The sequence below is a fragment of the Pochonia chlamydosporia genome, chromosome 2 (assembly GCF_001653235.2).
Source record: "Pochonia chlamydosporia 170 chromosome 2, whole genome shotgun sequence".
NCBI lineage: Eukaryota > Fungi > Ascomycota > Sordariomycetes > Hypocreales > Clavicipitaceae > Pochonia > Pochonia chlamydosporia.
Genome location: NC_035791.1, coordinates 6327385 through 6352309, shown reverse-complemented (window position 1 = coordinate 6352309; position 24925 = coordinate 6327385). Strand labels below are relative to the sequence as shown.

At 47.6% G+C, this 24925-nt stretch overlaps 11 protein-coding genes across 11 annotated transcripts; 9 read left to right on the top strand and 2 right to left on the bottom strand.

Annotated features, from left to right (window-relative positions):
- Nucleotides 1-942: 942 nt before the first annotated feature.
- Nucleotides 943-2320, top strand: VFPPC_17006 (hypothetical protein; the record flags this gene model as incomplete). The annotated part of the gene is made up of 3 exons (XM_018294758.1): nt 943-1003; nt 1119-1596; nt 1675-2320. The coding sequence occupies 3 exons, from the start codon at nt 943-945 to the stop codon at nt 2318-2320; spliced, it is 1185 nt and encodes a 394-aa protein (XP_018136457.1).
- A 1140-nt stretch (nt 2321-3460) lies between these two features.
- Nucleotides 3461-5308, top strand: VFPPC_12238 (ATPase, AAA-type, core; the record flags this gene model as incomplete). Its single annotated transcript, XM_018290175.1, has 2 exons — nt 3461-3702; nt 3760-5308. The coding sequence occupies 2 exons, from the start codon at nt 3461-3463 to the stop codon at nt 5306-5308; spliced, it is 1791 nt and encodes a 596-aa protein (XP_018136458.1).
- A 588-nt stretch (nt 5309-5896) lies between these two features.
- Nucleotides 5897-6889, top strand: VFPPC_18366 (protein-tyrosine phosphatase; the record flags this gene model as incomplete). The annotated part of the gene is made up of 2 exons (XM_018290176.1): nt 5897-6137; nt 6192-6889. The coding sequence occupies 2 exons, from the start codon at nt 5897-5899 to the stop codon at nt 6887-6889; spliced, it is 939 nt and encodes a 312-aa protein (XP_018136459.1).
- A 3600-nt stretch (nt 6890-10489) lies between these two features.
- VFPPC_17007 (hypothetical protein) lies at nt 10490-10960 on the top strand (the record flags this gene model as incomplete). Its single annotated transcript, XM_018294759.1, has 1 exon — nt 10490-10960. The coding sequence occupies one exon, from the start codon at nt 10490-10492 to the stop codon at nt 10958-10960; it is 471 nt and encodes a 156-aa protein (XP_018136461.1).
- Nucleotides 10961-11629: 669 nt separating this feature from the next.
- Nucleotides 11630-13760, top strand: VFPPC_15011 (hypothetical protein; the record flags this gene model as incomplete). The annotated part of the gene is made up of 3 exons (XM_018292773.1): nt 11630-12148; nt 12202-13625; nt 13685-13760. 3 exons carry the CDS (start codon nt 11630-11632, stop codon nt 13758-13760), a joined length of 2019 nt encoding a protein of 672 aa, XP_018136462.1.
- Nucleotides 13761-13953: 193 nt separating this feature from the next.
- VFPPC_17008 (hypothetical protein) lies at nt 13954-14121 on the top strand (the record flags this gene model as incomplete). The annotated part of the gene is made up of 1 exon (XM_018294760.1): nt 13954-14121. The coding sequence occupies one exon, from the start codon at nt 13954-13956 to the stop codon at nt 14119-14121; it is 168 nt and encodes a 55-aa protein (XP_018136463.1).
- A 1489-nt stretch (nt 14122-15610) lies between these two features.
- Nucleotides 15611-16378, top strand: VFPPC_12241 (hypothetical protein; the record flags this gene model as incomplete). Its single annotated transcript, XM_018290178.1, has 3 exons — nt 15611-16155; nt 16211-16231; nt 16282-16378. The coding sequence occupies 3 exons, from the start codon at nt 15611-15613 to the stop codon at nt 16376-16378; spliced, it is 663 nt and encodes a 220-aa protein (XP_018136464.1).
- A 135-nt stretch (nt 16379-16513) lies between these two features.
- Nucleotides 16514-16933, top strand: VFPPC_12242 (hypothetical protein; the record flags this gene model as incomplete). The annotated part of the gene is made up of 1 exon (XM_018290179.1): nt 16514-16933. The coding sequence occupies one exon, from the start codon at nt 16514-16516 to the stop codon at nt 16931-16933; it is 420 nt and encodes a 139-aa protein (XP_018136465.1).
- An 847-nt stretch (nt 16934-17780) lies between these two features.
- VFPPC_15012 (hypothetical protein) lies at nt 17781-18779 on the top strand (the record flags this gene model as incomplete). Its single annotated transcript, XM_018292774.1, has 1 exon — nt 17781-18779. One exon carries the CDS (start codon nt 17781-17783, stop codon nt 18777-18779), a length of 999 nt encoding a protein of 332 aa, XP_018136466.1.
- Nucleotides 18780-19305: 526 nt separating this feature from the next.
- Nucleotides 19306-20478, bottom strand: VFPPC_12599 (hypothetical protein; the record flags this gene model as incomplete). The annotated part of the gene is made up of 1 exon (XM_018290410.1): nt 19306-20478. The coding sequence occupies one exon, from the start codon at nt 20476-20478 to the stop codon at nt 19306-19308; it is 1173 nt and encodes a 390-aa protein (XP_018136467.1).
- Nucleotides 20479-23306: 2828 nt separating this feature from the next.
- VFPPC_17009 (hypothetical protein) lies at nt 23307-24331 on the bottom strand (the record flags this gene model as incomplete). Its single annotated transcript, XM_018294761.1, has 3 exons — nt 23307-23691; nt 23766-24098; nt 24237-24331. The coding sequence occupies 3 exons, from the start codon at nt 24329-24331 to the stop codon at nt 23307-23309; spliced, it is 813 nt and encodes a 270-aa protein (XP_018136468.1).
- Nucleotides 24332-24925: the final 594 nt, after the last annotated feature.

Below are 24925 nucleotides of genomic sequence, written 5' to 3'. Positions count from 1 at the left end.
TACTCCATAAACAATCACATCCTTCCCCTTGAACGATTTGACTAGTTCTGTTTGAGTGTCCCCGAAAGGACGCATAGAGGCACCGTTGGGACCTGAAGGCATGTTAGCTCTGTCCTCACCAATAACAAAATGCAATAATTACGAGTATATGTGGTAGAATTCAATGGGTGTAGAAAACCACTCTGAGACAAAACATCATAGCTAGACCTTTTCTTTACAGCTAAGTCTCGAAGTTTGATGCTTCTCCCATTATTAATACGGAAAAGCGTCGTGGGAATTGTCTTAAAAAAGGATACGGAACGAGACGACGACATCTTTGCAAGATGCCAGATGATACGATGGGGGATGTAATCCGCCGCAAATTACCGATATCGAACCTTTCAATGGCAGGAGGAAGCTGCCAATTTATAGTCAATGCTTCCATGCTCAGCAAATGAACAGAAGGAACACCGTCAACAATGAATGGCCCGCCCAGAAGACAGAGAGGACCTTCACATTTCGACGCGTGGCTCGTTCCAATGGTGACAAAAGCTGCATGTCCCTCACTCACTCCAACCGAGCATACAGGGATCAGCTTTAACTGTCCTGCCCAACTTGCACATTTCCAGGCATTCAGATTAAGCGCCGAGGAGTACAATTCCCCGCATCCAATCATTGCTGAAACACAAATTGCATGGTTAGTTGGCTGGTCTTTCTTATTAGATATTGCGGGCCAGGGTATTCTTGGATTTAGTGACTGAGCAACTCTCAGCTGCAGCTACAGTGACACAAACATCACGCCCACCAAAGACCGCGATTGGCCCAGGATACAGCTTACAGCCCGCTCACACCTTGAAATTGAGGTGGTATAGCAAAAAATGGGCTGTTGTACAGCTCTAACTGGCAAAATCCAACGCAGCATTGCCCCCTGGCAACAGGGCCACCGGAGCTAGTGTTTTTCCTATGTTTCGCTCAACATGGCCCCGTGGCCTAACCATTATGATCACAGTCAAAGATGGAAGTGGCTACATGACACTAACGTCGGGTGATCCAGAACCCGGTTGGAGATAAGTGGAGCATATCTCCAATATTTAAGTTCACTACCCTTCTGTGCTACCCTTCTAAGTTATCCTTCTAAGTTATCCTTCCCTCCCGCTTTTCAAATTTGCTCCACACCTATTACCCCTTGCTTGCCATCGCTCTTCGCACTATGAATGGGATCTCTTCTGATGACAACCACCACCAATTGGACGATAGTTCAAATGATGTTCAATGGCTCCTTGACAGAGTCAATATCTTTGAACGCAGCCCAAAGGGGCTGCTCGAGGCATGGCAGCTAGCACAGCAATCTGAACCGACTTCCACGACCAGGATATTTTTGGACCAAGGCAAATGTGCTTGGTTAGCATACCATCTCAGCAAAGCGGCGGCGGATCAACCAACGCATTTCACTGGTCAAAGTCACCTGCGCCGCAAGATATCCGAGCTCGAAAAAACTCCTTCAGCCTATCGAACCTCAATAGCGGAGAAGCTGGAAGCTGAACTTGGCTCAGATGTCAGGGACAAGATCGAACGTTGGTGGACTACATCGAATCGGCAACGGGCGACAAAGAGGCGGCGTATGCAGATCACCGCCAAAGTTTTTTGATAGGCAACTGACGCGGACATAGGATTAACAGAAGACAATCGTCAAAGGGCCCCATCTGAAGAGAGGCGTAGCCCTTCCCCAACCGCGAGTATTGCGAGCTCGTTAGCGGTTGCACGCGGACCATCGACCGTATATCCCGCTTTCAGCACATCTGGTAACGTTGCCGAATACGAACATGTACTTGTAAATGCATCTCTAGCGGAGACGGTGCGGCTTGTGCCGCTATCGCTATCCGATGCAATTAGGAGGGTTCCTGATCCAGGGGATGAGAATAGCCTTGTCGCATCCATCTCAATGTCATTTCCCAACGTCCGGTCCGATTTCGGATGCCAAATGGCATTAGAAATCATGGAGAACAAGATCGACAATCTTGCTCGAGACTTATTCGACGTTAAATTGGAGACAACAGCTGGGCTTCGATATGTTTGTTTCTCTGAAGGTGCCAAAATACTCCCTAATCCGAAATTTACTATCAGAGGGTGTCGGCACGATGTAATCTCGAAAGCTTTTGGGAATGAGATCAGCAGTGCGGTCGCAGCTAGTCCTGCGTATCAGGAAGACCTCAAACAATGGCGAGGGCGCACAGATTGCGTGTGGATGGTCATTTCACACAAGGCGAACGATACGGCTCAGCTTTGTCTCTCTATGGAACTGTTTGAAGGGACTCTCATTCAACGCAAGCTGTACAGATAGGTTCGAGACCGACTAGGGTAATGCTGGTATCATTCGTCTGCCACCGACCACACACCACCTATCCCGCCTATGTGGATTTCAGTACCCTTCGGAACCCTTCCTATCCCACTGCATACGTCATATTCAGCCTTCAATTGCCTTTCTCCCTTGTCATCTTTTTCGTACACCTTAATCAAACACTGGCGCCAGCGTAAGATTTGGTTTTGTCCTTCAATCACCCAAGGTGTCCTCCCCGAACCGGTTCCGAAATCAGCAGATTCTGGTAGTGCCGACCAAGTAAACGGCTAAGAATGTGTGAGATGCTTTCGGTTGTATTTAGGGTAATAACGTACCATTAGGATTATTGTCCGTCTCCCGGGTTAGTTAACCCAGCAGGAGGGAATGTCGAAACGCAGACTCGGATTTCACGTGCAGTTGTCACAGACCTGAACAATGTTGAGCTTTGCGCGTGGTTCACAATATATCTTGTTCAGCGGCAGACAACGCGGCCTTAAACTCGTTGAAATCGCTACTTGGCCGTGCCTTAAAGCCCAGTATCGACCTAGGATGTTTCTGTTGGTTGAAGGTTCTGCAACTCGTGATGAGGAGAGGAGGAAAGTAATTGCATTAGCTTGCGGTAGTCCCCTCCAAAAGGTGAAGTGGGGTATTAGGCATAAATGCCTCACGCGATGGTTCGAGGTCTCATGACGTATTTGATCTACCCTTCCCAGATACTAGTTAAAGTGGGCCAATGTCCGCCGTGCTATGTGACTATGCAAGTAGGTCGGTGTTTAAGAAGGTTAAGCAGCTTCTCATTTCCCATTGATTTACAGAAGTACCTGGAGAACAGCAGACCAGACATCTCAGCCACAAACAGAGGGAAATTGATGCATCACCAGCTACAGTAAACGTACTCTGTCTCTGTCTGCATGTCAAGAGGAAGATGATGGTTCATATGTCATTTGCGGAGGAATAGTCCGGAGAATTGTTCAAGGGCCGTTATCTCGCAAGAGAACACGTTGGTTCTTGAACTTGGTTAGAAATTCTATAAATTCCCCATTCCATCCCAAGCAGTTTTGCCGACGTATCTTGAAATAATGGATTCTCTCCCCAGACTTTGCTAAGAAGATCCCAGAACTCAAATTCAGCACGGCGCAGATCATGTCTTACCTCTTGAGGCATAAAAACTCGGCTGAAGACGCGTTGAAGGAAGCCAATGATTGGTTCGGGCTTGCACCAAGTGAGAAGCAAGTTACGTCCAGAGAAAGAAAATCCAAGGAATCTCTAGAGACTCCCCAGCATCCGGAAAGCGGCTTATGGATGAAAACGGGCAACGAGGAAGAACCGACTGAGAAACAAATCAAGAGAACCAAGAAGTTTGCCGACTTAAAACTCATTATACCGTAAGTCCTTCTCCATAAGAAACGAGCACTCATGCGTTGCAGCTAACCAGGATGTAGCGTCTCTCCACCTCCGTCGCCTTGTGCTTCCACACCTCCCTTGAGTGCCGTGGGCGAGTGCGTTGTCCATACAACTTCCGGTCCGCCTGATGCAGGTGCTGGTACCGAGCCGGATATAGTTGTCCAAGATCATTGCAGCAAAACCGACTGCAACCTTAATGCTCAAATTTGGGACACTGACATATATTCTCCCTTGGATCCTGGTGCTCGCAAGATGACAGAAGATGACCGCCGCGAAGTAGCCATCCAAGGCTGGGGGGAGGAGAAGCCATCCTCTGCTGACGCGGCTCTGGCTTCCGTCTCGGGGTCCGATGATAGGAGTCGCTTGTTGGAGAGAGAACCGAAATGCGGTAGCGGCGTTCGAGATCCAACCTGGAGGGCAGGAAAGAACATCACCGTCACAACCTCGATTGAACAGGTTGTCACCCTTAATACTGGAGCGGCAGAGCACACCAAGTTTGAGACCGAAGTCAAAGCGATACTTCCGAGCAATCCTGACAATACAAACGCTGCCTCTTGTCTGCCTCCAATATCTATGACCTCGGATGACAATGGGCCAACGTCAACACCCAGCAAGACTCAAATCGGCGTTGCGCAACCAAGACCACTTCCTATGAATGTAGACGGTCTTCGTACGTTGGAGTTACCTGAGGCTCATCCTCTTTTTAGTTCTGATCGTGACGGTTTGTCAGAAGACAACACAAGGCCGACAGTTTGCGGACCAGGTTGCTGTAAAGGTAGCCAGCTTTTTGATCATCAAATTGGTCGTCGCTCAATACATGATTTGGTTGATCAAACTAAGGACTATGGTGGTATGGACACGAATCATGGCCTTCCGCTTCTGAGCGAATGTGTTCCTGAGCCCAACACACAAGAGACACCGGCAAAGAACAAGCCTCAACCCGAAACTGGAGCGTTTAGCTCAACACCTGCCAAAGTCTCCTGCTTCTCAACACCTTCATTAAGCGATGTAGGCACACCGGTATCAAAGCTTTGCACTCCTTCCAGTGCTAAGACCGATGTCGTTGAGTTGGCCGTCGAGGCTGAGAGGCCTCGCGATGATTCTGAGGCCAAAACTGCTGATGAAATTTGCGGCACCGACGTAGATTTTGACCTGAATTGTGGCGCTCGCAAGATAACTGAAGAAGACTTCGTCAGACTGGGTCTTCATACATTGTCGTGGGCGAAACTGAGCGATGCGATCACGGATCCTCCACCAATGAGTAAACCAGACTTGCATGGGCTGGAGAATGCGTCCAAGGATAGCCCCTTCCTGGTTAATGGTGCCAACCCTAGGGATAATTCCGAAGAGAATATGGAGGCGAACAAGACTGGGCTCGACGTAGGCAACTCAAAGCTGCCTGTTACCAATGCTGATAGCTCTCTGAGTATGAAACTAGATCCGCCAATCGACTTTTTCGGCGGCATGGGCCAGCAAACAAGTCTCTCAAAAACACCTGACGTGAATAGCTCGGATGGTGCTGATGAATCAGTTTGGGTGATGGTGGAGGTGGGTACAGATAATCTCGCGACCTACACGGACATGTAAAGGGGGAGTGACACTGCCTGGATACTTCATTATGAGGTACTAACTACAGGATCATAATATTTCAAAAGAATGGTTTGTATGGATTGATCGGTTAGAAATCTTCTAGCGTCCACTTGTTTAGCTGAATACATGCACTAAATTTCCTAGTATCTTGACAACATGACCCGTGGAATGGGATCCACGCCGCGTGGCTAATAAACATGAAAGGTAAGCGAAGATGATGCCGTCAACGGTTGCCATGAACTCATTCTATGGACTGCATGGAGACATGAGCGGAGGTTCGGAGGGATGACGAGGCTTTAGTAGTACACGACGGATGCCGTGCTGGGTTCTAAGGGGTATATAAAGAGGTCAGCCGCCCATGATTCTGCGTAAAACTTCTTGACCTTAATTTTATCACTCCTCACTCTTTTGCTGCGTAAGAGGCGTGGACAGCCATACTCTGCACTTTGACAATTCTTTCACAAAGTAGGTAGAGCCCCCAGTCTTGTTGTTGCGTCACACGGATAGATCGACTAACTTCACGAACTTACGTTTCTACAGCTTAAACCTCATTAACTTTCTAGAACTTCTTTGTTACATACCGGCATGGCAGCACAAACTGCGAGAGCTTGTTGGCTTCTTGACCGCCAGTGGACTCCGGACGACGTGACAATAATTCCGTCCGATTCCGATTCCAACTCTGGCACAGATAGCGGCGACGAGGCGATGGACAGTGTCCCGCATGTGAACCTGTTACGCGACCAACATATTGACGACTCACTTCCTTCTATCTCTGCGATTGTGGCATCTGTGGTTAAATCCCGACGAGATCCAATGGAAGGTATCGGTGAGCACTCACAAATCACGCCATAGTGTACCGCACTTGCTAACACGAGCCCAGAGAGTTTAACACAGGAGCTTTGCGTTACAGAGGAGGGAGAAAGTTCTGATCCATCATCCCTCTGCTCGCCTGCAGAGGTGCTTTTTGCTTTGACTGTTCTCGAGAGCCCGAGTGCTATCACCGACTCTGATCTATTGGTGTCTCTGGCAATCCAACAACATGATGATACCGTGAGCCCTGGGCTGTCCACGGCTATGCGAGGGCCTCGTGTAGCCTCGGCGGCTTCCCAGTGCATCTCGGCGCAACCCATCCCCATCGTGTCTCTAAGCGACAAAGTACTGCCTCAGCAACGTGCAGAATCTTCCGACCAAGCTCGTCTTTCGTCCTCGACCAACCTCATGCAACCTTCCCAGCCGCGAAGTCGCAGTATTGTGTCGTCAGACCGCTGCAGTTGGATTTGTAACACTAATGATGACGATGGCCATATGGACGGAATAGTTCCACAAAGCGATAAACCTCACGGGGTAGCTCAGCAGGCCTTAACCAAGACTCATTTGTCGGGATGCTGTCCAGTCTCTTTAAAAGGAAGTTCCACGGAAGTTAACCAGCAACACCAAGTAGCGGATGATATTCTACCACTAGTTTCTTACCTCAGCCCGTTACCGAACAGTTTGCGACGGGGCAAGGAGCGCCACACAAGCACAAATACTTATCATACAGTGAGCCAGCTTGATGGACCCTGCAAAGAAATGGAATAGAGTCCACCTAGTCGTCGTGACTCCAGACAAGCGTACAATCTCCGTCCTCTCCCGGTTAAAAGGCAACTCATCGGGGAACAAACCCGCGATGAGGGGGGAGAGGCGTGTGTGGCGCAACCCAAAAGTCGCAAGATTGTGTTCCCTCAACCGAAAAGGCGCAATCCACAACAAGACGAGTCGGAGCTATCGCAAAGTCGAAAACCACGTTATTAAGGAAGGAAACGACGGAAGACAGCGATAACGCGTCTGTTGCAAATAGACCTGCTTATTCCGGTGTTGCAAGCTATAAGGAATGGTCACTTGCCCATACGGTCCTAAAGTGCAACAGAGAGAATAGAACCGCGATGTTCCAATTACAGTTTACTAGTGATGCTTTGTGGAAGGCACTGACTGCCCAGAACGACCCATCCCCAAAAGATTATCGACCACCCAAAAAGGTCAAGGATTGGAGGCTTAGAACCAGAAAGGAGCAATTAAATTAACGTACTAAAGATGTAGCGCAGCAGTCCATCCAAGCCGCCTACCCAAGTGTCTGTGCCGACATTTACCGAATGGAGTGCCTACTTGCTCGGTGGAGGCGACATATTTTCCTGGTAAAATAGTCTAATGCCACCACAACCTAGGAGCCGAGAAAACACATCATAGACATGGGAATGCTTAATAGTTTTGAGGCAAGTTGGCAGGGTTTTGACGCGGGTGTGGATGTTCTGGGAGCCTAGTTAAGAGCTGGGAAGCGCTAGCACCTTTTGCATTAGCATGGTCGTCCGTCCAAAGAGGATACATGGGTATATGATGAGTTTCTAAGCCCACAACTTACAGGGAGGATTTAAGCACATGAGATAAATAGTAGTTATGCTTGAAACCCCCAACTGGGTATAACAACCCGAGTGACCTATGTATATTTCCGTCTTATTTAGTCTGCATCTTTAAATAGATATTACCTTATCGCTTGTATGTGGGTCTGAGCGGCTCAATTAACACGAGTTAAACGCTCCATTGCCAGTAAGCGTACTACATGTCACGCAGAGCACAACCTGTGCTGCGCCTGGTGAGCGCCATCCAGCTAAAAAAAATAAAATAAAACCCGTCCTTTTCATACTGATAGGAAACTAACTGTGACATTCTAGTCGATACCTGATTCGAGAGTAAGACAAGGACAAGTTTATGAGTGATAAAGTCCACAGAGTTAGTGTCATATCGTGTCAAAAAGGTAACAACCTCATACCAAAGGGCCAATCGATGAATTGTGCCGCCGATTCTGTCATTATCTGTTGATTGCGAATGTTCGCTGCTGATAACATTAGTTTCAAGGAGGACACCTCCGAAGTTGCGTCTGTTCAGCATATATCTCCATCTCATTGAGTGTCTGTAGTTAGACAAACTCTTATCATGCTTTGTTTCTTACGCTAAATGATAAATCTCCACGAGTTGGCCGGGATGGTGAAATGGCCGGGGTGACAGAGCTTCTATCCATTCATGGTATATAATTCATGGCAGTCATAATGATAAGTGGCCTCCGAAAACAGTCATTTTGAGCAGTAGAGTATCGTAAGCAAATGATGACCTCATGAATCCACTTAAATAAAATTTATATATGATCAGGAGCATAAATAGTTATTCATGTTAAAAGAAAACTGTAGCGCAGAGATGTAGAATGCATCAAAGCGGCATTCACTTGTAGCCCTACTGGTGCAACAAACCCAAACAATTCATCTTAAGCAACAGAATTGACGACATATATTCAGGAATCTTAATTTCGGGAAATCTGAGCCCATATTCCCAAATTTATCTTTTCATCCAGTCTACCTTGTCGATCAAGTATCATGGCGAGTAGACGCATCTTCCCATTGATGATAGGGTCCGCAGCCGCTTTGCGCCTTAAATAAGCTCCAATATTCTCTCTTAATAACTTTCCCGCCTCATGGGGATCAAAGTAGTAAGGACAGAAACCCGCATGGCAAAGCTGTTTGTCGTTGGAACTTTTATGCGGCGGATAGGTCTTTCGATTCGTTCGCCACAGTTCGAATGGATGGTCATTTGATCGTTGTTCAATGAAGTCTTCAATTGCTTTAAATGGCAGAACCCTATTGCCATGGTTTTGCATTTCAGTGTCAATTTCCACTTGACTATTAGCAGAAAATTTTCCAACCATAGTACTAGAGCTGAGGACTAACGTGGCTCTCATAATTGAGAAGATCGTCTCCCACGAGCCTCCTGAGAGTGTGACGTCGCGAAACTCAACTCTTTTCAATGTATGGGAGTGTTTCGAAAAGAAATTTGTTAAGTCTGTTGGGCAAGAAAAGTAGCCGTGATCAATTTCAACGGTATGCAATCTTGGAATAGTCAAGAATTCGAGAAATTTCGACGGCAGCTTCACGCTCTGACGAGATATTGAAGACAGTTTTAATTTCTCAAGTAATGGGATAGAGTGAAGCAAAATCAGTAGCCCGCCGTAATTAAGACTTCCTTCTTCCGCGAACTGCGGAATTGCAATGCTTAGGGCTTTTAGCTGTTTGAGAGCACTTTTAAAGAGCATGGATCGTTCGGAATTCAAGGCTTGTATGACACCAGTCAAAGGTAGGTCGCCAATATCGTTTTGGTAAGAGCGTATGGTCAGGCCGGTGAGATTCGTGTTTGTTGCAGACAAAGCGACGATGATGTTGTCGAAAATCCTAAGACTGGAAGACTGCTCCAAAAAGGGCATGTAAGAGTCGTGAACAACTTCTTCAAACTTCAACCAGGGTAGATTATCGAAGCATTGTGAGATGCAAATTGAACGAAGATTTATGAGGCGAGGCAGAATGGCTGTTAAACACGCCGTATCCAGACCTGTGCTTTCGAGATAGCACATATCTGAGTGTCGGCAGCAGTAATCCCGGTGGAGTTCGTCTAGTTCTGCGACAGAAAAGTGTCCAACACTCAGTGGTGCGTGTTGCGTTATGTAGTCTGAAAACTCGCCCCTTGGAATACATTCGTCCTCAAAATCTTGAAAACTGTACGTTATGTATCGAACTTTGCCCTTATGCTCAGACTCTGAGAAAGCCAAAATCTTTTGATAGCTTTGTGTCTGATGCTTGAGAGTGATATGCCGGAATGCGAGATGTGCTCCAACGTCCGCCAGTCGCTTGCAAACAGCTCGGATAGAAAGCAGATCGCTTTTGGTACCATGCCTTCGAAAATCCTCAGACACATGGTATAGGTCTTGAAGAATGTATTCTAGCGTCTCGTTTGGCAAGCGAAGCATGACAACTTAGACACGCTTCAAGAATCTCCCTGCTTTGACAGAACTGTAAATGCGGAGCAGACAAGCAAAGCCCTTCACATATGAACTCGTTTGGCGGATAAATTATTCCGGGTATTGAACACCAGTATCTCTCATGATTTCACAAGAAGCGCCATATTTGAACTGTATATGTTACTGTAGGATTCTAATTTTAAAGCTTCTGCTTCATCAATCAATTCCGTTATCCCAGTCACAAGTCGGCTGAAATGACGAAGCCACAGGGTAAAAGGTGCAGGGTATGTTACATCAAAAGCGTACCCTGCGGCGCAATCGTACGTCATACGTAGGTGGCTTTCGTCGACTCAGCTACTGCGGACATGGCCCTGATGCATGTGCGGAGATGCGCTGTGCCTTCCAAAATGGCCGTTTTTAATGGCGGCCAAATCTTGCCGCCTAGGAAGTGCTGCGTGAATCAAATGCGCCTTATCATCTTGAGTGGGAGAAGATACACAAAATGGCTGGCAAGAAAAGCCATGGTTCGTAATTGGCTCTTTACCCATAACAGGAGTGGGACGCTAACACGAGGACCCCTGTACAATAGACAGGCCCCCGTAGGCAAAACAGTCACCCCTGTTCGAGGCAAAGACTGGGGCCTCGGCAGGGCTTCGACTAGGTATTCAAGAGGCATCCGCGGGATTCATGTCGGGCACTTCAGTTCGTCTTACTTGTCAAGAGCCCGCTGGGGAAAAAGCGGACTTAGCAGATGCTTGATAGCGGATGGTGATATCGAGGTACATGTTCCAAGCATCGCACGGGTAAGGTGGCCCATTTTACCGTCGATGTGCTGACCAAAAGTGAGAAGTTTTGTGGGAATGGAACATGCAGGCAAGGACCAGGGCCAGGGGGGGGAACATGATTGATCTTTGACACACCCTGACCGGAAGCCTTACGCGCCTGGGGTTTAGGAGCTGAAATGGTGGTTTGCTCAGCCAGTTTTAGGTGTTCAGAGGCCACAGGTGGCTCGACGTGGTAGGGGAGCCAGAAGTTGCGCTCGTTTTTGAACTACCTTACAGGGGCCCTGTGTGGTGTGCAAGGAGAGCTCGGCAGGACCCCCCAACATGCTGCTGGGAGCGAGTTACTCTCTCACGCAGAGTCAGACTGACCACCTGACATGTACTAATAGGACACCAATGCGGAATATGATCAAGTAAGAACTTTCCAACTTTGACACCTTACTGTACCCTTAAAACAACATGTTTTGCTCCAGTAATTATTAATACTCACTCAATACCGGTAAACGAATCGAGCATCAATTTGGTTATAACCTTATCTAAATTAGAATCGGCACAACATTCGGCTCCAACGCGCCATTATAGCCTTCCTGCTGGCTCTGGATTGAGTAGCGAGGTTCACCGCGTAGCAGCTCAGATCTCCCCCCGACGGTTAGACGAGTCACCAAGTCTTAATCGACCATCAGCCACCATTGAAGCCAGAGATTCCTATAAGGACAATATACAATGGACATACCCGATTCTGAAGATCCGACCTTGGGCTTGATGGCTAGGTCTCAGGCGACGCCCGCACTCCAGGCGCTTCAGCGGATGAGGGGACTCTTCCTTGTAGCCTCTAACGAGTATAATAAGATCAGGTCTCCAGAGATGGTGTACCAAGAGAAACTTCAAAGTATGGATGATGCCATACACAATCTTTTCGAACGGCTTGATGAACCAGGTAACCGCCGCGCGGAGCTTATGCAAGAAATCAAGGAAAACTCCGGCGATCTGAGGATGTTCAAGGTCGATGGCCTAAAGTCCGCCGAGAGCGCATACAAAGATCAGGTCGCGTCTGTTCTGCAAAACTTCTTCGACCGGTTGTTCTTGACGGTAGACCCAGCCATAATTAAGAGATCTCTACAAAACATCGCAAGCGACAAGCTGGCTCAATATCTTCCAGACCGTCGGCTCGGTAGTGCTGAGGAAGCTCTCGCCACACAATTGGATCCAGTACAATCAACGGGTTTCGATAATTTGCTAGAAGTATAGCCCTGCTCTATCTTCCTTATGTATTCTAAGTTGACACTCTTCTCAAGGACAGACGTATGGAGGATGTACCCCATCCAGCACAGAGTACAACGGATCGACCGCTTCAACGAACGAAATCGTTGACAAAGAAACGTTCGGTGTATCCGGACCCCGACGATCCAGCAAGACCGCATAAAAAGCACAATTCCATGACTGCCTCCGGAGACCAATCCGGCGAAGTGCCCAACTCTTTTCATGGCATCCTCGAATGCGAGAACGAGGGTGACAACACGGCCAGTTGCGCTGAAACCGGTGCTGTTGCTGGCATCCCCTTCAACCAGACGAACGGGGATTTGATGCTGGAAGCTGATGTGCTATCACCTGCGGCACCCTTGGTGGTTCCCCGAGGGGACCAGGATACTATGAGCAGTTCTGTCTTGGTTCAGGTGCATGATGCAGACGACAACTTCATCGGGAATCTCAATTTCTTTGGGTCGTGGGAAAATGACCGTGTTGATCAGATTCTTCGGTTGCCCTTGAAAAGAGATGCCATCAAGATTCGACGAGGTCGCCCCTTCAACAAAAGTCAGGTGGCAGCTATTTCCAACCGACCTAATGGCAGAATCCACAGGATTGTTTCCTGCATGATTCAAGCTACAGGGGATATCATGAAACAACGTTGCCAAAATTGCAAGAAAAATCAAGGCGTCTTCGAGGCGTGCATCAAACTGAATGACCCACGATTCTGGCGATGTGGCAACTGCGAGTGGAACCATCAAGGCTGCAATGGCGCTTTTTTGTCCAAAACTATGCGAGCACCGCACAGAGGACACCAGAGCGCGTACGACACTGTCCCGAGGTCTCCTAGCGCCTTGGCTGGGTCATCACCGCCAGCGCACCGAGGCCAAAACCTGGCCGCACGGCGGTCGTCCTCCAGCATCTCTGACTCCCGGTCTAAATGTGATTTTAACAGGTCCCAAACCGGCCCTACGACGCGAACAACTCCCGCACCTTTTCTAGAGGCTCAAACAGGGCTCGGAGTTGAGCATGTCCATAACGAATTCCAGTCTGAAGAGCTCTCAGACGCGGATTCTTACAGTGGAGCCAAAGTGAGCAACCGTGACTGGAGGCTGCTCCAAGTGAAGACGAGACTTTTTACGAGCGCTGAATCAGTTACGCAATACTGGCACTGGAAAGAGAAAGAAAAACGCTTCGAGCACCATGTTCTCAGGGACACAAACCCAGTGAAATGGGGCATTTTGCGGGCTGATATTGACTTCCATGTACAGTTGAATGAGATTGCAAAAGTCAGGTGGAACGATGTGGCATTGCGCGTGCACCTTGTCATGAAGGATAGAGGTCCCACTATTGCGACTCGAGACGGAATGCCAAGAGGAGATGTCATGGCAGTCTTTAAGAGGAGTACAACGGTGCGCCGTTTTAAAGATTTCTGTCTTGAGCGGAACATCGTTACTGAGGAGGAGAAAGACCCGTAAGTCTATGTGAAAATGGTCTCCCTAGAAATCTAGCAAGCTAACATTTTTGGTGGAGACGTGTTATGGTTTACAACTTGATGCACATGGTATCTCAAACCCATTTGTCAGAAGAGGACGATAGCACGGGCTAGACAGCAAGGCACCAGACAAAGTACGTCTTATGAAGTAGCCATAAATAGATACCTAACCTTGGAATGGGTGCCCCAGGGGTTCATTCTCGAAACCTAAAGCCGGGTTCAAACCTTCGAAGCTATAAGTCAAGTTTTGCATTTTATCGCCGAGCACAGAGCGTGAGAAATCCGCCTGTTTGTGTTTGAGCGTCATATGATGAAATGCGGGATAAGCCCCAATATCCGCCAGCCTCCTACAGACATCTCGACTGGATATAATATCATTTTTGTTCCCGCAGCCGTAAACGTTGTCAGACTCAAAAGCGATCCTACTACATGCTTAAGGCAATATTGCTGCGCTGGTTTGAATCCCATCGGCTGAGCAAGTACTGTGTTGGAAAGAAGAGTGACGATACGTTAATTGGTGCCGTTGCGAGCTAGATCGCTCTAGGTCACACTAGACATCTGGGTCCCACATATTCCCCAGCTGCTGCCATCATCGCTAGATCGCTCCCCTGCTGGCACAGAAAGTGGTGATTCTTGTCCACGACAAGTAGACAGCTTATTCGATAAACAGGAAATCCCAAAGACTCGTAATAAGCGTGTATATTCCAAACATTCCACTCTCTTGTAGTGCAGCACAATATTTTTGAACGACCATAGAAATGGCAGAACTATTCGGCGAGAACTCTTTTTAAATCGGTGCTGTTGGTTCCTATCGTGTCTTACTAACAGTAACCTTGACAGGTGCCCACATTTCTTTCAGTGTGTTTAGTGCCTCTGACCATCTCGCATAAGTTGTTTTGGCTGGATTGCAGGTAAACTGCGGCCCGCAAAAAAAAAATAATAACCACCAGCCCATAAAAAAAAAATTGCGACTCCATTGAGCAAAATCAGCTGCATATTTGAAGGAGGAGATGGGGACAAACATCGAGAATGGCAACGTACAACTGACGGAACAGGACTGCTATTTTATTGCGATACTTTACTATCTTTGCTCCTCTGTCATTCTCATGGTCCGGCGATATCACCACCTACTTCATCTAGTTGTCAATAATATCCATAGCGCATGAAGGTAGGCGGCTCTGTCACCCCACGGGGTGGTATCAATGTAATTGGACGACACTCTTAGGGTGCCCCTCCCCAACCGCCATCATCGGGTAGGTTACTCACCTGTCGTCACAGAAGTGGTGGTGCGTTTCCCCACTGACTTCTACGACGAGTAGAAAGCTACATCGTCAGCAACGCAGTCAATGGTGTGATTTACCTTAAATGGTAGCGAAAATTGACCCAAATCTCGTAGGTAATACAGCTGCGAACGAAGGCAAAAAGCGCTGCCCCATCAAGAGAAGTACATTAATCGGCGATTCGTATTTACTTAGACACAAATCAGTTACGTGGCGGCTTTTATCTTCATGTGCGTGGTATTCTCTACCACGAACCCGCTTTTTTAAAACATGCCTAGTCAATTTTACATCATAGCTGTTGTTTTTCTAGCAAAACTTGCTAACAATAATTTGGGAATGCCCACATTTCTTTGAATGTGCTCGGTGCCTCTAGCCGTCGTGGTCACCGTGGTTGGTGTTTTACTAACGCACTAACCTGGACATGCCCACATTTCTTTAATGATCGCTGACAGTAACCTGGACGTGCCCATATTTCTTTATTTCTTTTTTTTTTCTATGGAGCCTCCACTAGATCCGGAGCCTCCCTAGATCCAGAGCCTACGTGTAACGAGAATTCCATGTTTCCTTCAAATTATGATTGCCCGAATGGCAACTAACGCTACTCAAACTATAAAATCCATGCCTTCTCTCTTCTTCATACCTCGTCAAAATACACAAGTTTCCTTCTTTTCTCCCATCTTCAAAATGTCAAACCTCAGTGCTGAACAGTTCGGTTACAACAACCAACACGACACCACTCCACCGGATATATATAATGCGATGGAGCCGCTTGTCAGTACTGCTACTCCTCCACCGGGCCATTTTGGTGATGAGTACCAGCTTTTGCAACAAAACACGTACTATGGTCACCATCAAGACGGCTCACAACAGCAGACTGTCGGCATGGACTTCGTTCCACCAGAGTATTTGGATCCTTCTGACAATGTTCAAAGCTATCCACCTGATATTGGCGGCGAGGCCAGCGCCCCAAGCCATCCAAGTATTTCCCCACAGCCCTTCTACCAAAATCAGCAGGCCACAAAGCAAATTCAGCAGCAGCCAACGGAATTATTGGGCTTTCCTCCAAACAATATAGGGCACTCGCAGTTTCTGTTGGAAGCGGCTAAGTTGATGACGGCTATGCAAAGTACGCGGGATGAGGGCTTGCGTAAGGCCTTTCTAGATGGCCAGCGATCAAATCAAGCTCTCGTCGATTCCTCAATGGGAATGTTGAATGCTATAACAAATTGGTATGACCCCTCAGTGTACGGCATAACTCATTACGATATTCTGACTATCAAACAGGTCTCGCTTGCAGATACTGAAGTAAGTTATGGTTTGTGATTTGGACATTCTTTCTGCTAAACCGTAATTAGGGAGGACTCCGCGAAGTTTCAATTTCCAGAACACCTTCTTCGCTATGGAGAAGCACAATATGCTACCGCATCAGAGGAGGACGTGCCAGGTCAATGATTTCGAGGTAACTGTAGTGTAGTTATACATGTTTATATATTATTACACGGCATGTCTTTAATTTTTGTCTAATTATGTGTAATTAATCGCCTGTGCTCTCTAAATCTTATATCACACAGCCAAAGAATAGTGATTATGACTTGGTGTATGACAGCCTGCTTCATGAGGAAGTTGACCCTTACTCATCCAAGCATGAAAATGGACGTCTCTCCCATCGTAGATAATTTCTCAGCAGCTTCTTTCTCTACCATCATTGCCTCATTCAACTTGCCTCGACGACAAAGTATCAACGCAAGAGTGTGTAGTGTCATAACTATCACTGCGTCTGATGATGTTGCGTCCGCATCACGAAGTCTTTGTTCTCACCGCCTCCTCTGCCTCCTCTTGAGTAACGTAATGTGGGCAAACATCTCGCTTACAGAGCTTCTTGTCATCTACTACGTGCGGGGGGTATTTGGCACGATTCGCTCGCAACAAATCAAAGGGATTAAGGTCAGATCTTCGTTCCATATTGTGGTTTCGCCGGGTGTCAATTGCCAAAGCGCGGGGAAATGAGGCAGAGTACTCTCAGATACAATCAATGCCGCCAAAACCTGTGTCTAGTGGCATTCGGCGCTTCGCGAAACAAATGCCCCTCATCGTTCCTGCGGTAAAGAGTGCAAATAATGGCTGGCCATAAAAAGCCAAAGACGCAACAGGTGGCTGATCGTCTGCAAATGGCTCTTGCCCACACGGGACTGGGACACTCACGCCATGACCTTCACCCACATGGGCCCTTGCACGCTGGACAGAGCCCCTGTAGGCTAACAGTAGCTCATGTACAAGGCAAAGGCTGGGGCCTCCGGCAGGGCTCTTGCTAGGTACTCAGAGGCATCCCTGCGATTTAACTTCATTACGTCTTGCTTGCAAGCGACACTCGGTGCATAGCTGGTAGAGTTACTCAGGTACTGTACACGTCCCAAAGATCGCAGGGGTGAGGTGGTCCGTTGGCCCCCAATATGCTGCGACGGAGCGAGAAGTTGCTCTCCCGCAAGGTCAAACTGACCCCCTGTCATGTGGTCTCCAACGAAGTCTATCGTCTTGCTGGACTACGCCCCATCAGCCATCTACTAGATTTCCTTCCCCTGGCCGCCATTTGAGGACATCACAGTCCGCCTGTGGTTGTCTTGGCCATCTATGATCGAGAACTTCCAAACCTTGGCATCATAAGTAGGTACTGTACTGTATCATTTACTTAAACAACATGGTTTGTTCCAAAATTATTAATATTAATATTCATTCCCAGTAAACGAAACTAAAATTCATTTGGTTACAGTCTCGTCTAAAGTAGAATTGGCGGCAACAATAGGCTCCGACACGCCATTTTTATTACATCTTTGCCTCAGTAACCACAGCAGCGGCAATGACCTTGTTCGATTTTGAGCCTAATGCCTCAGATGCAACTAGCCAGGCAACCTTCGCCGCCACAAAAATAACACAGGGAGTCGACGGCGTCATGTTCCACGATTTTCCAAGGCCCTCGTCGCCTACAAGGCATCATCATATCTCCATCTCTGAACAGGCCGATCAGCTTGCTTGCGAGTACGCGGAAACGTCCAATGCAAAATTGGTGGTACTAAAAGCATTCTACGAAGCATTTGAGCAAACTTCTAAGATGTTCACTTCAGAACCAGAACGTGCAGTCATACAGCCTTTTGCCGACAACTTCATGACATTCTGGAAACAAGCTCTTTCAGGCACAGAATCCACGTCAGTAACCGTGAAGCGCAAACCCTCGGCATCTTTAGAAGGAACATCAAGTCCAGGCCAGCATCGTAATAAGAATACTGCCGGGGAGTTCTTTCAACAACTCATAGAGTCAGTACGTCCGTCGACAATGATAGTACGTGTAGACTTCTCTCCCATAGGGTGGGATGGTCAAACTACCTACGATTTTACCATCTATCAGGACCGTCGGGTTATTGTTTGTTGCATCGACCAGCCATGCCAAGATGATGGTACTGAGGCTGAGGCAATGGGAGCTTTAGCAGGTCTGAAAGCTGCGCTCGACCGGCGCGAGGCTTGCACACAGGAGATCATCGTTTGCCTCCGGGAATCAACAGTCGCTCGGGTGCTTCAAAGCTCGGTTTTACAGTTGCCGCAGGTACCGTTCTTAGAATTACGGACACTAGCATTAGACCACGGAGCCAAGATCATACGTATAGCTGGCCAAAATAACGATAAAGGTAGCGAGCAGGCTAATGAAGCGGAGAAAATTCGGCCTGAATCTATTGATATCTCTCAGTGGTACACTCGTAACAGGACACAGGGCAGTAATAAAGACGACGGGTGGACGCAGAGCATCAACGAGGAGTACCGATCACTTGACCCAATCGACCGAGGAGGGTTTTCTTTTGTATAGTAGACATGGTTTCAGTGGCTTGAATTTCATTCATTACTTTATTTTCTGTTTTTGTTTCAAGGAAGCGTGCAGTAGTAATGTCAATCATTCTCAGAGGCTAAAGAATATACAAGCTGAGTCAAAGAGGTCGCGACATCGAGACGCCCATCGGCGATTGTGAGCCCCAATTTCGGCCAATTTATCAGTAGATATCATTCGACGAGTGGAAATGTCTGTTATAATATTTTCGAATATAACACAGAGGTCCATTGAAGCAGAGTATTGGTCTTCCGTTAAGTCGCCGTTTGGGGAGAGAAGGTGGTAATAGCGTGGCAGATTTGCATCTACACATCCGCCAAGATACAAATGCTATGAGCCTTCTGAATAGGCTCATGGGATGCATATCCAAGGACTTTACCAACCCTCTCGCCAAGTAATACATCATGGAATAAGTGCTACTCAGTTGGCGAGGGTCTATCTAGGCAATCTGGGCAATTGACTTTCAGGTAGTCCGGAAGAATTGGGACAGACCATTTCTACCGTTGTTTTAAGTTAACGTCCACTTCTGCGGTGACTTAGTCCGTTTCACCCGAGGCTGAAAGTCCAGAGACAGTTCGTCCGCGGAAGTTTCCGATTCGTAGACTGGCAAGTCATGTGGCGCGGCATTTAAAACCGTTTCTTGGCTGGTGATAATTGTTTCGGCGGCGGATGCATCACTCTCAAAGCTCAAGCCTAATCCGTCCCCCGATGTTGAAGTAGTTGGGCCACCAGATACCCTCTCGTTTGCTTCATTAATTGCGTTGTCTCTTTGACGTTTGGCCCAATCTCTACCATTCCGGAATGCGGTAGCCCCTTGGCGGAATGCATCGCGGTTGCCGGTCACGCTCCAAGAGTTTATTTGCGTCATCACGAAGCCTGGTTGTGCACCATCAATCAACGGCGGTATAGGATGAGTAGTATACATTTTAAGCTGTCCGCCGTGGTATAGAGAGGTTAGCGTATATGCGTTGTTGTCATATTTTGGCTCTGGTTGTTTGTATGACTGCAAACAATGAAATGCCCTTGCTCCAAGAGCACCATCGTAACTTGCTTGCCGCGTCGCAACCGAGAGACTGCCATCCGGGCCCTTTGCTTGAAATAGATAGTTTGGCACAATAGGAAGGTCATGCTGCGTAGATGGTATAATGTAGTTGCTTAACTCTCGACGAACAGTCCTGTGAAGCTGTTCGGGACGAGCGCCATAATACAGATCGGGGTTTCCAGGCACGAGTGTTCCATCAGTTAAATGTTCCAAGTTCGTAAATGGTATCTCGCCAGCGATACATTTCTTGTCCCCAACATCTCCTTCGATGATAGGAATGACATTTGTAGTAACCTCTCTCTCCTTAGCTGCCTGCGCGTCGGTTCGCTCGAACTTGCGAAAGTCTTCGTTCGAGAACTTGGACGGCGATAAAGATGCCCTAGGTTGGGCTAACACCTGGCGGATCTCGTCCATGTTATCGGGCTCTTGTGGTAACCGGCCATCAGGGTATTCATAGCCATGGGGTAAAATGTTATGATCGATAAGGTGCTGCTGAAACGCGCGATCGTACGGGCCCGTGCTCTTTGTGCTTGTCGTTTTCGGCGTGGTGCTACTCTTCGTTGGCGACTGCGAGCTCCGCTTCGTCGGTGACTGTGATCCTCTTTTCCGCCGGCCAAGACTTGACTGTCCAGAGCTCATGTTGTTCTTGACAGCTGCAGGAACAGAAAACTGCCGGACGTTAAAATTAAACTCTGAACGATGGGTTCTTACATACTCCTCTTAAATCGCTTAGGTCTGGGCCACCGTGCCTTGCAAAGACCTTAATGGACTTCAAAGAAGTTGGCGAATAGGTATCGACAACTTCACCGGCGCCAATGATACAGCGTGGACGTGGTCGAAGGCTTCTCCGTGTTCGGGTTGGACCTGGCGGGGGTGAGCCTTGGGTGCTCTGCTCATTGAATGCTCGAAGTGCGTTCCGCGTCAGAGGTATCTCTGATAATCTTTCCCAGAATTGCGTCGGGGGAAACTCAGGATGGTAAAGCTTTTGCTTCTTCGACCGGTTCAAGTTGTCGTCTGGCGTTTGATGGGAACTTGGGAATCGTCGACGCTTGTGCGAGCTTGGACTGCGTGGTTTGCTGCATAAAACTTGCGGTGGTATCATCCTCAGATGTGCTTGCCATAATTAGTGGTGAAAGCATTGAACTTGTCGCTCTTTAAGTTGTGTTAACGAAGCTGAAGTCCGAGGAGTGTGAGGGCCTAGGTCGTGATTTGGTCTCAAGGTGGGTGTATGGTGGCTTGCTGATTGGCTTACAATCCAGCTCTGGCGCGACGAAGCCTCACCCTTTATTTTGCTGGAGTGTTCTTCTTGGCCAATCATGGCTAAGCGCTGAACTCACCTGAGTCCCTGCCTGTGCAGTCAGTTCACAAAGCCGCCAGGTACGTCTACCCTGAAGTGTAAGGTGATTCACGTTCAGTCGCTGAACAACTGCGAGCTAGACTCCTTTGGACGCAGGCAGAATTTAACGCAAGAATCTTCCTTGACGTTGTTATATTTGGTCCCGGCATATCGCCTTTTAGGGTAATGTTTTGGCCACGATTCGGCGGTTGTATCAAATAAGCGACAGGTGACAGAAGGCGGCCACAGCCTTGCCTTAGCCTCCAGCGCTTGCACAGCGGGTCGCTCACTAATTCCCTACAGATCATCACCCCCTTTGCCAATGTTGCACAAATGGCGCCTTCGAGCCAATTGATCTGCTTGTATGCCGCTTCATTGAGTTACGGGAGATTCAGTTTCGGCAAATCGTCGACATGAGTTGCCATTATGGACAAGCAGAATGACTGGGCAAAGACAGATGACCTGTATGTGCTCTTTCCGATCCAAATGTAGGCATGGTCGCACCAATGGGAGCGTTGTTGAAGCAAGTACGCTTGGACATGTACTACCGGTAATTGCCAATCTAGTCCATCTGATATTAATAGAGATGTTCCTCCTAAAAAGAATGAAAGATTTCCTCTGTTAGTTTTAGTGTATTGGTGCAATTTTGTTCGATGTTCTTCCCATTGTGTGCGTCGAAATAGAGCGTGCGATACTACACCCTCGGGCCCGAGATGTACGCCGGAAACTACCCCGCTAATGCTTCGCCACGACACATTTCACTTATTGCAGCAATCTTTGCCCAAGGTATCTAACGTGTTGCAAGCTTATGCTCCGAGAAATCCGAAATGTTCATGTAACGTCAACTCAACTGCGGTGACGTCAATCGGCAAGACACATATCAAGCCAATCTGGTCCGGGAGGGTGGTGTTGGGCATTCAGTTGGAAGCAGCTTGATTGAGCAATAACCCACTCTATCAGATACATGCAGCACCATCCAGGCAGTGTGCCTGTGGATATAAACCAGAAACAGTGCTAAGTTCCGCGGCTCACAACATTGCCTCCAATGCAGCCAAAATCAGCGTAGCATGCTCCCTAAAGCGGTGGAGCGACGACCTGCGCGCTCCCGTTAGCAAGGCGGAGCAGTGAGAGCCATAATCCACCACAAAAGATTTTACTACACAAGTACATAAAAGTCAAAACACAGGGCCATTTAAGCCGTTCTCATGCGACTGACTGCAAGTCGTGCCAAAGCAGAATGCGTACTGGGCTTTCACGCTGTATTTCCACGTTACTTGCATTTTGCTGCCTCTCAAAAGCCCATATGCAATTGAGTTGGCCGCCAGCATTGCGGTCCAAATACAATCCTTACACAACCGACATCGACTACAGTATGACAAGTCCGCTCTTGGCGTCTGGCGGTGATTACCCATGTAAAGGATACCAATCCTTACTTGAGTCACCCCAAGGAAAATCGGTTGCTACCTGGCAGCCTGGGAAAACGTATAATTTCACGCTCGTTGGTTCCGCAACGCATGGCGGCGGTAGTTGCCAAGCCTCTCTGTCGTTTGATGGGGGCAAGACATGGAAGGTAATTCACTCGTACATTGGGCAATGCCCTCTAAAGCCCAACTGGGAGTTTCTTCTACCCGAGGACACCCCAAACGGAAGCGCTCTTTTCGCATGGACTTGGTTTAACACTATTGGAAATCGTGAAATGTATATGAATTGTGCCCATGTTACTATAGAGGGACAATCGCCTGCTCAACCTAACTTGCCTACTAAATTTCTTCAACGTCCGACAATTTTCGCTGCAAACATTAATAACGCTTGCTCGTCGTCGGAGAATCGTGACCTGTTATTTCCTATGCCTGGCACAGATGTGTCCTTTAATTCTCAAAACACGGCATCTCCAGTGGGTGAATGTAGGCAAGCTAAATAGATAGTTGAATTATCATATAAATACAGTAATAATTTATAAATTTAAGGGTCCTGTTCAATCAAAGCTCGTCTTTTGTTTTATGTTGACTGTTAAAGTAGCTAGTTATATGAACTAGTACATGTAGTTGAATCCACACACAGAGTACTTTATAGCACAAGAAAACAATGTCATTTAATTGAGTATCCTAACAAAACAAGTATCAAGCAGATTTTATTCTTCCCATCGCCAAGCAAATATCAGCAGTGGCAGGCTCTCACGCCGATTAATCTTGGTAAACACTTCATCGATTGCAGGATTAAACCACCCGCTGCGCCTACTGCCGCAAATGTTATGAACCAGGCTGCCAACTTGACCACAGGTCCATTGAGACTCGCGACAGACCGCACGAATGGCTGGCGGCGTCATGCAACCATCCAGCTCCACTTTGTCGCACAGTTCTTTTGAGAATAGTAAGTTGGTTGAATATGGTTGCGCCAGCGAGCTTCGGGCATAGCGAGACTCCAAATCATGATCCTTATCTCTGCTGGTAAACGGGGAAATGGAAGGCAACGTGTTGCCTTGTATGGAACGATGTTTTTTGGTGGGGTTGGAGATGCTGAGATCTGGACGTCATTTACAAGCACGGAGTGTTAGTTACAGAGGTTTAAAAAGATTTCAGCCGTGAATTGCTCACCTGGCCACTGCCTTTCTTCCGGTTGCTGCATAGTTTGAACACTTGGAGAGATATCCGCGTGTGGACCAAGGTGGAGGGTGTCGCAAAGCCTGGGTTGAGAGACGTATAGAGTCCCCAGGTCCAGGGGATCAGCGCGAGGTCTTTTCCGGAGCAGCAGCTTTGTTTGATCCTCCAAAGTTTGCAGCTGTAAGTGGGGGAAGAACGCTCGACCATAAACTATCTGATTCTGTTCCAGATTTCGCCTAATATAGTCCCTAATGGTAAAGATGCTGCCTAGGTTTATTTGAGCGAAAGACTTGAGCTTTTTATGGCCGTCATTCGGAATTATACTTCAAGTCAGGTGCTGTTCCTTATCGCTTAAAGTGGCAGCTTAAAATGGCTTACGACCTCAAAAAGCTGGTTCCATTTATCTGTCTATCAGACAGACGGACTTAGAAGTCATTTTAGCGGCGTATTTTTAATAAAGCGATGCTGTATTAATAGTATTGGTGGTTCTGACAATCAGAAGCGTGTCAGATGGTACCCGAAGGGCCAGAATTGACTGCACAGCAGATTCCATCATGGCATTATAGTGCGAGAAGCTACTTTAGGTCAAATCTTTGTTCATCAAGCTAGTCGCTTAGTCTTTTAAGCCGGGACCCCTCCTATTTAAAACGCAGCAAGCCTTTCTTATGATAGCAAAGAATATTTGAGAGCATTAAGCTTTAAAATGAGAGCTGTTACTATCAATTCATTTATGTGCGCGACTGTCGCGGCTTTAGCGTCCACTGTTCGCAGCAAGGTAGATTTATGTTGTGACAAAACTCCTTTGGACTTTCGACCGGACTTGAATTATATCAATTACATAACGACGAGCTTCTGTGGTTCTATCGCCAATGGACTTGGTGTTGACTTGAACCACTTGGATGGGAAACTCAACAGAAGCGATGCCATTGCCTACACATTCCCCGACCCTAACAAAGCAACTGGTATAGAGTATTTCGTAAGTGTGATAAACACTGGACACGACACTGTCGTGACTCCCGTGCAGAATAGTACGTCATCAATCACGTCATGCAAAGACAATCTGAAGTTTGCTTGGACCGGATGTAAGTATAGTCATGATCCATGATGAGGCTTTTCTCACAAGCATTTTAGGCCAATCTAACTCAAGTAT